This window comes from Cygnus olor, chromosome 18 (genome assembly GCF_009769625.2).
Source record: "Cygnus olor isolate bCygOlo1 chromosome 18, bCygOlo1.pri.v2, whole genome shotgun sequence".
NCBI classification, from domain to species: Eukaryota; Metazoa; Chordata; class Aves; order Anseriformes; family Anatidae; genus Cygnus; species Cygnus olor.
This window is the reverse complement of record NC_049186.1, coordinates 4,818,582-4,832,163: the sequence shown is the minus strand read 5'-3', so window position 1 is coordinate 4,832,163 and position 13,582 is coordinate 4,818,582. Positions and strand designations below refer to the sequence as shown.

At 53.6% G+C, this 13,582-nt stretch overlaps 1 protein-coding gene across 2 annotated transcripts in view; it reads left to right on the top strand.

Moving 5' to 3' along the window:
* MGAT5B (alpha-1,6-mannosylglycoprotein 6-beta-N-acetylglucosaminyltransferase B) overlaps positions 1 to 13,582 on the top strand; it is a 57,350-nt gene that overhangs the window by 41,994 nt on the left and 1,774 nt on the right. Inside the window, exons 9-16 of one of the 2 annotated variants that reach the window (XM_040530617.1) lie at positions 1,783 to 1,914; positions 2,869 to 3,002; positions 3,614 to 3,744; positions 3,976 to 3,981; positions 5,057 to 5,212; positions 5,864 to 6,010; positions 7,337 to 7,453; positions 13,144 to 13,218. In XM_040530617.1, coding sequence (XP_040386551.1) covers positions 1,783 to 1,914; positions 2,869 to 3,002; positions 3,614 to 3,744; positions 3,976 to 3,981; positions 5,057 to 5,212; positions 5,864 to 6,010; positions 7,337 to 7,453; positions 13,144 to 13,218 — 898 coding nt within the window. The remainder of the gene's footprint in view (positions 1 to 1,782; positions 1,915 to 2,868; positions 3,003 to 3,613; positions 3,745 to 3,975; positions 3,982 to 5,056; positions 5,213 to 5,863; positions 6,011 to 7,336; positions 7,454 to 13,143; positions 13,219 to 13,582) is intronic. The other variant, XM_040530618.1, reaches the window with a different exon arrangement.

Below are 13,582 nucleotides of genomic sequence, written 5' to 3'. Positions count from 1 at the left end.
GAGCAGTGAAGCAGCTGCAGACGCAGCTCTTTGCCTTAAATTGAAAATCTGTGCTTTTCCTGGCTTGGGCGAGCGGTGTGATTCTGTGGTTACTCACTTTCTGGAGTCGCAGGAGTGCTCAGAAGTTTGGGACGGCCCTGGTAGGGCTGCAGGGGGGATGCTCAGTTTTGGAAGGAGAAATGTAGAGAAATTAAGAGAACCCATAAGAGAGGTCATGTAGAGTGAAGGCTTCAAAGCCTGGACATATAAAAACCATCTGGGTCTTTTATTCCTAAGAAAAGGAAAAATACCTATAGGGATGGGTGGGGTAAATTCCCATTAGGAGTTAGCGAGGATCCCAGAAGAAAACAAAGCCAGACATCTCAGCAGTCAGGAGCTAAGGGCAGGGTTTCCAATGGTGCTGGGCTCAGCTTTGCAAAATACAACAAATATTTCCCCCCCGATAGAAGAACTGAGGCAGAACGGGGGCTGCAGCGTGGTGGGAGTGGGGCAGGACCTGGCTGGACCAAATGGCCCCAGCATTTTTTTTAATTTTTATTTTTTTGTGGATGTTTTTGTTTCACAATAATGGAGGAGTCAGTGTTTAAGAGGAAAAAGGCACAAGAACATTGCCACTGAGGGGCGGATCGCTTTTATTTCTGAGCAAACTGGCGCTCTGAAATCACACGTACATGTTGCAAGGATTTTTGAGAAACCTGCTGAAGTTGGAAGGTGTCACATTTTTTTTTTTCTGAGGAGGAAACGTGGTCCAGACAAGCAGATGGGCTGTCAGGCTGACATCAGTGGTGCACTTAATGGAACAGCTTTGGGGAGAGGGATTCATCAGTTCACAGAGGTAATTGAAAATGGAAGGAGACATGCCGCAGGTTTACCAGCCATGTATCATGCCAGATTAATCACATTGCACGTTGGCGGCAAGGTAACTGATGATCTCGATAAAGAGATTGCAGTCCATCTAGTTTATCCGGGTTTTCAGAATGCACCTTATCTGCTGCAGGAGGGAAGAGGGGCTGAGAAGGGTTATTTTAAGGAACTGGCTGAAAGTCCCTAGCAATGGCACCGAATGAGACCCCTGGTCAGACTGCCCTGCCTGTATTGAGCTGTTCCACGAATGGGACAAAATGTCAGAAATAGTAATAAATGTACCCAAAATTCAGGGGCAGGCAGAGGAGAATATGAGGGTCCTGTGGGGTGTGGTCAGTACCTGTAAGGGCTGGAGAGATGTGCACAGGATGGATTTGGGACTGGTGACCAAGCTGGAGGCCTTGGGGGCACAGAGGATGGAAAGGATGTGGTTGTGCAAGTCTGTTGGTGCTGATGTGATTGCCAGCAAAGCAAACAAAACCTGGTGTCAACATGAGGCTAGTCCTGTAGGGCCAGGGGAGCACGTGTGTCAGACAAGATGCTGGTGAGCTCTTGCTTCTTGCTCTGCAAAAGCTTCATCATCCATGTGTGCTTGGTAGGGACTTGGCTGGAGCGGGTGTGAAGATGGGGAGGAACCAGGACTGCCCCAGACTACTGATTTTTTTGGCCCAGGAATGAAAGCTGGGCAGAGAAGTGCTGTTTTCCTGCCTTTCCAAGCACTGAGAGAGGAGCTCCAGCCTCACCTTCCATAGGGAGCTCTCCTTGGGGACAGATGGGGGGACAAGGCTGTCCCCGAGTCCTCAGGGCACAAGGACAACGTGGAGAGCATGGAGCTGGCTGATGACCCTTCCTAAAGCCCTGTGAGGGATGTGCACGTGTGTTGTTTGGAGCTGATTGGCTCCTCCTGGTTCTGTCCAGCAATTTAGGGGTGCCTCCAGGACGGGGAAACTGTCCCTTGACGAACCCTTTGCCTTTTGACCTGATTTACACCGACTACCATGGTCTTCAGCAGATGAAGCAGCACATGGGACTCTCCTTTAAGAAATACAGGTAAGCAAACCCCTTCTTTCTCCAGCCTTCCTAAATTAACAAGCAAAGGCAGGTGCTGATGACCTCAAAGGACAACGGGTGACAAGAGATGCTGCAAAACTCATCGTTACCCAGCTGCTGCACCACAGGGGCTGAGCTGTGGGGCCTCCATCACCACTTCTGCCCCCAGCCCAGCTCTGCCCCACACTGGGGCAGCCAAAGCCCTGCTGGGGCAGCCTCCCCTCCCCAGGAGCCACTGGCCTCATCCAGGCAGTTTCCCGCTTTGATGGCAGCTCGGATTTTTGCCTAGCTTTACCAGCTGCCACCGTGCTGCAGCTCCTGCTGCAGTGACACGAGGGGATCTGCTCGCTCCAGAGCCTCACGTATTTGAAACAAAACCTCGTTAGAAGAGTCTGAACTGGGAGAAAAACCCACAACCTTATGGACGTCTGCGGCACGTGTGTGCCTCCAAGCTGCAAGCCTGCAGGCATGGGTTGCTGTGCCACAAAAGGAGCGGGAGCCTTTTGTGTCTGTGAGAAGCAGAGCCCTGGCCCTGGCTCCTTCAGCATCAAGACAAATGTCATCATCCCCTAGTATATCACCAGGCAGGAAAATATGCGATTTAATTTAGTGCTGATAGTCCTGCTATTTATTATGTTTTCTCCCATCTCTTCCACTATCCCACACAATTTTATTAGAGAGAAAAATGACAAGCAATGTTATTGCTTTTATTATAAATGCATTTGCTCTCACATTCAGCTTGTTTTTCTCTTCCCCGGCTTGATGTTTCCCTTCTCTCCTCAGTCTTGTGCTAGTAATGCCTGCCTCAGCATTCCTGGGATATTGGGAAAAGCATTAGCAAGTCTTCAGGACGTTCATCATTCTGGAAAACAACGGGGAGGGAAAGCCCTGGGGTGAGAAATCACTCCTTAGGCAGGTGTGGGGACATGACCATGGTGCTGTCTCCTCTCCCAGGTGCCGCGTCCGAGTCATCGATACCTTTGGGACGGAGCCAGCCTACAACCACGAGGAATACGCAACGCTGCGCGGCTTCCGCACCAACTGGGGCTACTGGAACCTGCACCCCTCCCAGTTCATGACCATGTTCCGTAAGCTGGGGACGGGGACCCACGGGGGCAATTTTGGGTGCTTGTAGGTGCCGCAGGAGCAGCTCTGGCCTCCTTTAGAAGGTGCTGCAGGGGTGGTGCTGTCCTCCCCATCTGAGATCCTGCTCCCCAAGGCGTGCAGGCGGGCGCTGAGCCCATCACGGGGCACCGCAGCTCCCGGCGCCTCTCCTGCTGTAGGAATGTGAGATGGAGGAGAGGTGGCTCCAGCAGGCAAACACAGGGCAGTTGGGTTTGCAGAGCACAGTTTTACCTCGGCTGGGATTTTTGAGGCAGGAGGCAGCCCAGGGGTCGGATTTACCTGATAAGCCGTGCCGTGGAAGGGAGCTGTGCTCGTCTGAGCTGAGCCTAGTGACCCCTTGAGTGCTCGGTGACTCAAATATTGCCTTTTCCTGGCTGGATAAAACCCATTTAACAGCCTTAAAAATGCCTGACGTTTTTAAAGAGCCCCTCGAGCAGGTGCAAAGCCTTTATTTTTTTGAGGTGCTCTCCTGGGATTTCACATTATTTTTCCTCCAAGCTCCATCAAGGCGCTGTAGCCAGGCTCGTCTCAGCCCCGCGAGGTCCGAGCCATGTCCCTCTTTTGGTGTCCACAGCTCACACCCCCGACAACTCCTTCATGGGCTTCGTGTCGGAGGAGCTCAACAAGACGGAGAGGCAGCTCATCAAGTCCAACAAAGTGGGCAGCATGGCGGTGGTGTACGGGAAGGAGGCCAGCATCTGGAAGGTGCGTGTCCTCGGGTGCTGGGGCCACCACTTTCCATGCATCCGTAAAAAAAACATCCTTTTCCCGTTCATAGGGGGTACCGAGCTCTTGGTACTGGCTCTGCCTCTCCCCCTCTCTCTTCCAGAGTTGTTTTTCCTTCCAGGGCTTGAAAACAAGGAGCTAACTCTTGATTTTGTGTTTTTTTGTTTTCTGCCCCCCCCACCACTTTGCGCACCACTGGGGATGTTCCAGCTGCAGGTACAGTGCTGCACCCCGCCGCTGTCCCGCGTTAGCTCTGCGCACCGGTTTGAGGGGGAAAACGTTGTGTTTGCCTCTTGTTTGCCCCAGGTGGATGGGGGGGGGGGGGAGGGGGGGCTGCATCTGCTCCTTTAATCCAGAATTCACAAATAATATCCAATTCCCCAACTATTGGGGTTAGATTATGCTCAGCGGAGCTGGATCTGGTTCTCCCCACGAGTGATGCTCAGCGGTGTTTTACCCCCATCTCCCCGAGCCCTTTGTGGCCAGGATTGCACCCCGCAGCCTTGTCTCACCAGGAATTGCTGCTTGGCTTCTTTCCTCTGTATGCAGCTCTGGTTTTTAGCCTTAGAGTAGTCCAGGACTACGTGGCTGAGTGCAGAAATGCCGTGTTCAGAGAGGCTTTAAGGCAACGTGTGGAGTTTTCTCAAATTCCTCGTTTATACCTCCTGATTCCCTCCCAGTCTGCTCCTTAGGGTCCTATCGGAGCCCTGTAGTAAGCTGAAAGTACAGCATCCAAAGTATGGTCCCTTTGTGTTTCTCCAAGCACACAAAAAAAAATCTGCAGCAGAGAAATTGTTAAAATGGAAGGCTGCTTCGGAGAGCAAAAGCTAGAAAGCCTCTAAAAGAAGAAAAATGATGACCCTCTTGATTTTCCAGGTAGTAAAACAGGCTGAGGGATTAAACCCAAGTGAAAACATCCTGGGGACTTGTTACGTGGAATGAGAGGCCATTAACAAGCCCTGGCTTTGCAAACCTCCCCCTGCCTCCACTCATCTGTAATTCAGCAGCTCCGGCACTAAAGCTGCCCGCAGAAGCTGCGGGAAAAGCCGGGCTTGGGGTGCTGGTGTTCACGGCATGTTTCGGGGTGATGGATTTTGCGGATCCCCTCCCCTAAATATGTGTCTTGAGAGATCAGGGGGGAGGAGAGGGTACAAGTTTTGCCATTCCTAAAAGGGTTGGGGGTGGGTTTGGTGGTTTGAGTGTTCCAGGTGAGTGGTTTCAGAATTAAATCTCACCCATCCCAGGGGTTTGGGGGGTCAGCCCCCCAAATTCTTGCGTCACTCCTCCGCAGGGCAAGGAGAGGTTTCTGGCCATCCTGAACAAGTACATGGAGATCCATGGCACGGTGTACTACGAGACGCAGAGGCCGCCGGAGGTGCCGGCCTTCGTGAAGAACCACGGGCTGCTGCCGCAGCACGAGTTCCAGCAGCTGCTGCGGAAGGCGAAGGTGGGCCACCCTCGAGGTCTCTGCCGCGGCCCCTCATTAAGCAGGCCTTGAGAAACGAGCTCTAATTAAAGGAGAGGGCGGCAGAGGGAGAGCCCTGTGTCTGCTCGCCTCCCAGGCTCGCTGTCAGCAGGCCTAATTACCCAGGAGCAGGGCTGAGCACCTAATTTCAACTCGAGACGTGTCTGACGAGTTTCTCCTCCTCGCAGACGGAGTGCAAAGTTTCTTGATTAATTACTTTCTCACTTGGGCTTTTTTTCTTCTTTTTCTTCTTCCCGTCGCCTCGATAAAAAGAAATGGGAATCTCAGAGCAAGGTGCAGGGTGCTGGCACAGTGTCCCTGGTTCCCCAAGCAAAGCAGCATTTTTCCATGCAGGACCACAGCGGTTGCAGCCGCTCTGGGTGATCTCTACAGCTCCCACTGATGCAAACACCCCGTTGTCTTGTACCAGTGGGCTGTGAGCCACAGAGCATCCATCTGACCGTGGGGATAGTTTTTAACGCATTTTAGCTATTGGGGAACCACATGGAGCTGCCATAGCGGCTCCGTAGCAGCACAGGATGCTGGCGGGTTATTCAGGGGTCTTTCCGTGGGGCTGGTGTGCCAGAGACCAGGGCAGCGTTAGCTCACATTGCCCGGGTTTGCTCCTTGCAGCTCTTCATCGGCTTTGGGTTCCCCTACGAGGGCCCTGCCCCACTGGAGGCAATCGCCAATGGCTGCGTGTTCCTGCAGGCGCGCTTCAACCCCCCACACAGCTCCCTCAACCACGAGTTCTTCCGCGGGAAGCCGACATCGAGAGAGGCAAGTGTACAGCATCGTATTCAGCCAGCCCAGGGAAAAAACGGTGCTAAACTGGGATGTTTTGGAGAGGTTTCCTCCAAACCCTCAGGTGCAGAAGTATCCAGAGTGTTTGGATTGAAGGGGCCCTGCTGGGGGTTGCAAAGGAGAGCGTGGTGTGGGAGATGCTTGCAGACCCCAAAACCCCGTGCCAATTCCCTTCTGGTCGAGGCAGATCCATGCACACCTCTCCTGGACAGGGTCTGGTGCTCCCCTGCAGCCTGAGCCCAGCGACTCCCGCCTCGTTCTGCAAAACGAGAAGGATGCCAGGACCTCAGCATTGCTGCAGGGGGATGAAATCCCTCCTGGGCTTGCCTGTCACTGGGAATTCAATCTGAGTGAAGCAGGAACTCTTTAAAAGTTAAAGGGTTGAGAAAATTGCCTCTTTCATTATTAATGAAGTGGATAATGCAGCGCTCGCTCCCCACGCTCAGCCCGGCAGTGGCTGTCGTGTGCCCGGTGGCTGTGCCACTCTGTCCCCAATCATGCCTGTCCCCACTGGCTGCTGGGGCTGTGAAATGCCCCAGGGTGGTCACACAGGGGAGGGGAAGGAGTTTTGGCAATCTGCTGGGGAAAAAAATGGAAGGGAGAGCAAACTGGGGAGGAAACTGAGGAGTGAGCGTGGCTCTCCTCCTCTTCCTGGCAGGTTTTCCTGCTTTGCGGTGCTCCCCAAAACAGCTCAGCATCCTCTCTCTTCCTGTCCCACAGGGAGATTTTGGGCTCTGGCTGCCTTTCAGCAATGTGGGGCTAGAAAGGCAGTGTCAGAGATTTAAATAAAAGAGGCACGTTCCCCCAGAATTGCCTGGTCAGAGGTGGGTGGCGGCGGGGTACCAACACGTGGTTTCCTGCAATATTGGGGCAAAGCAGCTGCCAGCACTGCCTTCAGTGGGGATGGATTTTGTCTCTGATCTGTTTCTGGAGCTGGCAAACCTAAGAGATGTGGCTGTTTTGCCTCTCCGCTCCCACGAATGGTTCAGGTCAAGGTTAGGTTTTACCCCAGTTATGGGGATGGGGACATTTGGAGCTGCTCGGCACTTTTGGCACTGATGGGAACGTTGCATCCCAACCCAGCGGGAATTTTAGGGCATCAGCCTAACTCTGGGGAGCAGCTGGGCTCGGAGGAGCTGCTCTCTTCCCAGCACATCTCCATGTGCAGTGGTTTAAAACCAAACGCGTCTGAGCCGGCTGCAGTCTGCTCCTCTCTGCTGGTGCGGCTGCGGGTGCTAGACAGCAGCACTGCTTCTGGCAGGGACTGCAAAAAAAAAACCATCTCACGTTGTTGCGTTGTAGGTGTCCTCCCAGCACCCATATGCCGAAGACTTCATTGGGAAGCCCCACGTGTGGACTGTCGACTACAATAACTCCGAGGAGTTCGAAGCTGCTATCAAAGCAATCATGAGGACCCAGGTGAGTCTCGGAGAAAGGGCTGGGGTGATCACCGGTGGTTTGTAGGACTTAGAGCAGCGGTGGTGCAGGTGGCTGGCTCTCCCTTTCAAGCACGAGGTGCTTTTCCCTCCTGGCTTCCCCTCTGGGATTATTTGCATGTGCAAGGCAGCAGCCCTGACCCCCTGCAGCCTGCTCCCTCTGTGGCTGCAGGGCAGCTCGTGGTGCTGCTTGTGTTGGTGTGGGTCAGATGGAGCCAGGCGGTGCTGGGGTGAGGGAGATGAGGTTTGGGACCAGGGGGTGGCTGGAGATGCACAGCAGTGGTGTTACTTGGCATCAAGCAGGGAAACCCAGAGAGCATCTCCCTGGGAGCTGCAGCCCTCTGCGCCTGCTGTTCCCCCATTTAGCTCTTTGTTGGCATCAAGCAGGTCGATAGGAACTGCCCCAGGATTAGCCTCTGTAAAGGACGAAGGGCAGGAAAGAGAGAGGGGAGCATGAGGGGTCCTGCAGGAAGGCAGAGCGCCCACTGCAGCGGCACTGAACCACACTGCTGCAATTATTTGCCTCCTGAGCTGGGACTGGAGCCTTTCCGAATTCGTAAAGTCGGTTTTCCTGGAGGGGGAGAAGTGCTGGTCTCTGATAGCTCGCGACTTGCTTGGTTACAATGAACCATCCCCTTGTGATACCGATGTGCTGCTGAGATGAGGCTCAGCACTGGGGCTCACGGGGTGGGATTTTGGAGGGTGCTGGGGGTGGTGCTGGCCAGGGGGTGACCGCAGGCTTCGCAGGTCCCCTGCTTGTTGGCGAGGTCACCAGCAGAAATGTGCATCTTTGCTCCTCCTGGCTTAACACAAAGCAGACACAGACGTGCTGGTAGAAATCCAAGAAATCCAGCTTCTTGGTCTTACCGGGGCTGAAAACACAGGAAAGGTCCCTGTCATTGCTGCCTGTCCCTGCACGAGAGGCACCAGTGCCTGTGCCAGCCTGGGGACCTCGGCCAGCCAACGCAGTCACTGCCTGGCTCTGTCACCTTGTCACCGCAGCCACCGGTGACCGTCACGGCTCTTCATCTCCCTCATTTTCCCTAAGAGTCTGCAAAGAATGAACAAAACTGACTTAGGAAAACATTTTGTCCTTTTGCGCACGCGTTACGGGATCTCGATTAAAATGAAATTAAAAATAATTCCATCCCTGCTGCCGTGCCGCTGGGCCAGCTGTTGGCGTGTGCCAGCGGCAGCGAGCGACCCGGCACCATCTGCTCGGGGAGATGCTCGGGGGTGTGCAGGAGAGGGGGAGAGGCATTGGAGAAAGAAAATAGAGGTGTCCGGGGCTGCCCTGCCATCAGGGGCATAAAACAAGGGAGAATTAGAATTAAGTGTGGGGGAAATGTTGGCTTTTTGGGGTGATCCGGTCCCTGGGCAGCTGTGTCATGTTGAAATATGGATTGAATATGGACCAGGTAATTTAGAAGTTTAATGGCAAGTCCAGGATTTAAAAATTAAAAAAAAGGATTTTGGGAAGTTCTGCTGCAGGCTGATGAGTGGATGAGTTCCCATCACCAGTTCTCTCCCTGTTCCCATGTCAGCTGTTCATGCAAATGCAGTTGCGGTGCAGTCACAACACATCCTCCCTCCCTCCCTTAATTAACATTTCTTACGTTGCCGAACAGCTGGCAGGAGGCAGGGGAGCACAGAAAACGTGGGCACAAGGCTGGGCCTGACGGGCAGCGTCGGGGTGCCGGGGCCATGGGGCTGGGCACTGTGTGGGGTTTTTTTGTGCCTTCCCCATTACAGTGTGACACCCAGGCTGGAAATAATGGCTTCATGGTCCTATTAAATTCAATCTTGAAGGGGAGCAGGGACAGAAGCTCAGGCTGCCTCCCAAAACCAAGGAGGTCCTCCTGTCCGCCAAGAAGGGTGCTGCGATAATCCCACAACACACCTCTGCTGGTTTGTGTTTTGGGTTTATTTATGATCTATAAATCCTCTGGAAGCAGAGCAGGGACCGAGCGTGAGCAACTCTTTTTTTGTTTGTTTGTTTGTTAAATAGAAAGGTCTGCTGTACTAGAGACGCTGCCAAGGCAATTAAGTCTAAAATTGACCTACCTCACAGGTTTAAAAGCCCCATTATGGGCTTTGGCTTCAGGAATCCCTTGGTATCTTGTCTTTAAAGTAATGTTTGTTACAGCAGGAAATGAAAACAAATGTCTTAGCGGCAGGAGCGGGCGGTTCAGTGCTGCTGCTCTCAGCCAGGTAGGAGGAACAGTTTTCCTGGCTCCTTTTCTCCCTAAGGCAAAATGGGACATTGTGTCATCTGAATATTTGGCAAATTTGTCTTTCAGAATAATGACCATCAATTTATATTTCTTTTTCACTGGAAACATTTAATTTCAACATTACCGAAATGAGATGACGTGTTTTGGTTTCCCATCTGCATGGCTTTGTCTGAAAATGCCCCGCTCGTTTATTGAAAGGGAGGCTTAGATCCAAAACGATGCATTTCCCTTTGCCTCACCAAACAAAACAGATTGCCTGACCTGAAACAACGCATTTTTCTCCTTGATGGGTGGAAACACTGGAAATTGAAATCCGACCTGAAACTGATTTTATTTTTTCCCCTTTTTTTTCCCACCGTGACACTGAAAAATCACTCATCACACACCTTTGGCTTTGCAGCTTCAAGGCAGGTGTTGGTAAAACATTTTCCAGAGGTGAAGCTGGGGAAGCTACGAGGTGTCTCCTTTGATGTGTCTCCTTTTATGTGCCTCCACAGGAGGCTTCATGTGGGGTGCTGGCACCCAGGGGTGCTGGGACCCTTCGAGGGGCTTGGGAGCTGCTGCCAGCAGCGGGGAGGTGGCAGCAATCCCAAGACAGCGAAGCTGCACTCGCCCGCTGGGTCCTTGTGCCCTGCAAATAGCGGAGTTGAGATGCAGCAGGCGTCCTTCTCCGTGAGCCAGCCGAGGTTTGCTGGAAGAAAAAAAAAAAAACTTTTTCCTTCTTGTCAGAGGTTTGAACCAGGGCTCGGATGTGGCTCAGGTTTGCAAAGTGTCTTTGCAAGAGGCAGCACCTGCTGCGGGTGGCCCCTGCGGAGCTTGTCCCACGGTGGAGCCGCTTTGCGCTCCCCTGTTGCTCCCATCCCTGACCTGGCTGCAAGGAGGACTCGGAGCATTGCAGCACCACACCCATATAACCCAGACAGCAAACTGCTGCCCAGAAGGCCCAGGAGAGAGAAAAACATGAGACAAATTGCCCCCTGGAGAGGTGACACCAGGCAAATTGTCCCTGCAAAGAGCTGCAGCTCTCAGCCAAGGGCTGGGGACAAGGAGGGGAGAGGTTTCCATGCGCGGTCATTTCCTTGGCCTTCAGCTTTTTCCCTTGTCAAAAACAGTCCCCGCGCAAGCAATTTAATAGACCCAATATTCTGGTGTAGCGAAGGGAGAAGGCTTCATCATATTAAAGTCAAACATACAGGAATATAATGGAAAATTATACATTTCAGACTATGCTTGAAAGAGTGGCGTATTAAACATCACCGCCAAAATAGCTGGTTAAAGCATTCCCAGCCTGCTGCTACGTGCTGGCAGACAATTGCATTACTTTTCTGCTTATTTCTCTGGTGACGTTTGGATTTATTTTTTTTCTCTTTTGTTCCCTTTGGACCCAAGGAGGCTTATTCCTCCCTCCAGCTCTGGGATTCCAGAGCGGGACTGTAAAAATCCCATAGTGCCTTCGTGCCTTGCTCTGGCCCTGGGTTCCCCAGCGATGTGTGCAGGAAAGGGTTGCAGAATCCATCCCCACTGGGACCCCTGTGGCCCCCAAACCTCGTGCTGTGAGGTGGGGGTGATGGGGTGAACCCCCCCAGCCCTGCCTGCCTTCATCTCGGAGCATCCCCCAGGGGAGAGCCGGAGCTCCCGGCGCGGGGAGCAGCATTAACGCCGCGGCTGTCAAGGGGAGGCCAAGCCTGTCAGGTTTTAATTAAACAATTATCTTCCCCAAATTGGCATTTTCCTGCAGTTCCGGTGGCGGGAGCTGAATTTTAACGAGCGTGGGTGAGGGGAGGCAGGGGCAGCGAGAGCTTTTGGGGTAACCCCGGGGTGGTGGGCACGCTGTGGGGGGAGTTTGCATCCCATCGGTCACACCGTGCCCTGCAGGCGTGGTGTGCTGGGGGGGGATGAGGCTGTTTTACAGGTTTTGTCTGCACAGCAGCATCCTGAGCAAAGCTCCCCAGCATCACTGCTGTGAGCACGGCGCTGGTGATGCTTTGTAGCTGGGCAGCCCCAAATCTGTGCCAGGCAGCCCCAAATCCACTCCAAGCAGCCCTAAATCTGCACCTGGCAGCCCCAAATCCACTCCAGACAGCCCCCAGCCCTGCTTGGGTTTCATGCAGCAGCGCCGTGCTCTGTGAAGGACTCAGCCCTGGTTAACTCAACGCTAATTCAGAGGCAGGATCTGTGCCTGCCAAGGTGTCAGCCCCGATTACGCTGCACACCTGTAATGAGACAAAGCAGCTGCGATTTCCAGCCTTGCCGAGATCTCAGGTGGGATATTTATGGTGGGGAGATGCTTAGAGGAATCTTCTTGGCAGGCTGAGCCTTTTGAGCTCGGCTTTGACAGGTACTTCAAAGGAGACGGCTATTTTGGATGTGCAGAAATAGGAGAAGCTGTGTTTTCCGGCTGAACTATCTTTGGGATATTTTTGCTTCTAATCCATCCTTCGCACGAAGCTCAGCAGAGATGCGCAGGGGAAGGGGGGGCTCCAGCACCAGCCCCTTCCCACGCCAAACCCCACGGGGGGGGCGGTTTAGGTGACCCCACAGGGGCTGGGGGTGCTGCGGGGCCAGGATGCAGAGGGGGGAGCTGATTTCCACACCGGGATGCGAGGGCAGCTCTGGGGGAGGGAGGTGCGATGTGGAAAAGTGAGCGAAGAGCAGCAGCGTTTCATAACCCACGCTAAAAATACACCGGAGTGCTGCTGGCTCTGCACAAACAGCAGGACGGGGCTGTGGGAGGCGTTTGCTCCGTTGCGGGGTGAGGACCCGTCCCGCGGTCCCCTGTGTCTGACATGCCGGCCACCGGCATCTCCAGGGGGCCAGGGAAATGCCCCTGAAATTTATTTGGGTGGGAAACCGGGGTGGAGGAAATCTATTGAGTTCCTGGAAACTTTGTTGGGCTGGAAGTGTTGAAGCTTTCATTTGGAAGTGACTTATTGCATTAAACTGATTTTATTTTGCAGTTTTATTTTACAAACAACACCAAAAAAAAAAAAAGACAGTAGAGCAGGGTGACTTCATTTTAACCAATGTATGGGTCAAACCCCAGTTAATCCTTCACCCTCTTTCTCTCAAACACTTTGTTGCTTGCCTAGTTTTTGCAGTCCTAGGTCTTTGCGGTCTGAGTTTTCTTCCAAATTGGATTGAAGATTTCCAAGCTGAGGTCCCAGCCCTGGAAGGGGTCTGATTCCTGCGGTGCCCTTGCGTGGTACTTGCTATTTTTAGGAAAAGGAGATGAATTAATTCAGGAACTGGATGATTTTCTTCCATACCCTTCTGTTCTGGTGGTAGATGGAGGGACAGGAGTATTACTCTCTTGGCCGGCAACGGGGATTATGTTTACACTGGATTTCCCCGCTGCTCCTGTGGGGAAATGCTCCCGGAGATGGCTGGGACCGGCAAGCTTTTCCCTCTTGCTGCAGCACTCTGCTCTTCCCCTGCACAGGTGGACCCTTACCTGCCTTACGAGTACACCTGCGAGGGGATGCTGGAGCGGATCCACGCCTACATTCAGCACCAGGTCGGGCACCATCCCTGTTCTGCTGGGGAAGGGACCCCTGGCCCATGCAGGCTCTCGGGGGGGACACCAGGAGCTGGGCGCAGGAGATTTGTCACACACCAAAGATGCTCGGGGGGCTGCCGGAGGGAGGCTGGGGGTGCGGGGACGAGCCAGGGGCAGGACTTCTCTGCTGCAGAGCTTAAGGCAGCACTGGGAGAGGAAGGGCTGGCTGCCACCTTCATCTCCCCAGCAGGAGATACCATCCATGCGGGCAGGGCAGGAGTCCTCAACCCGTGGAGCCACACCAGCAGCGCGAGCGTCCTGCCGTGCCCCCATCCCCACCACCCCACCCTTTCCCTTCGGGCACTGACCTGTTGCCTTCCCT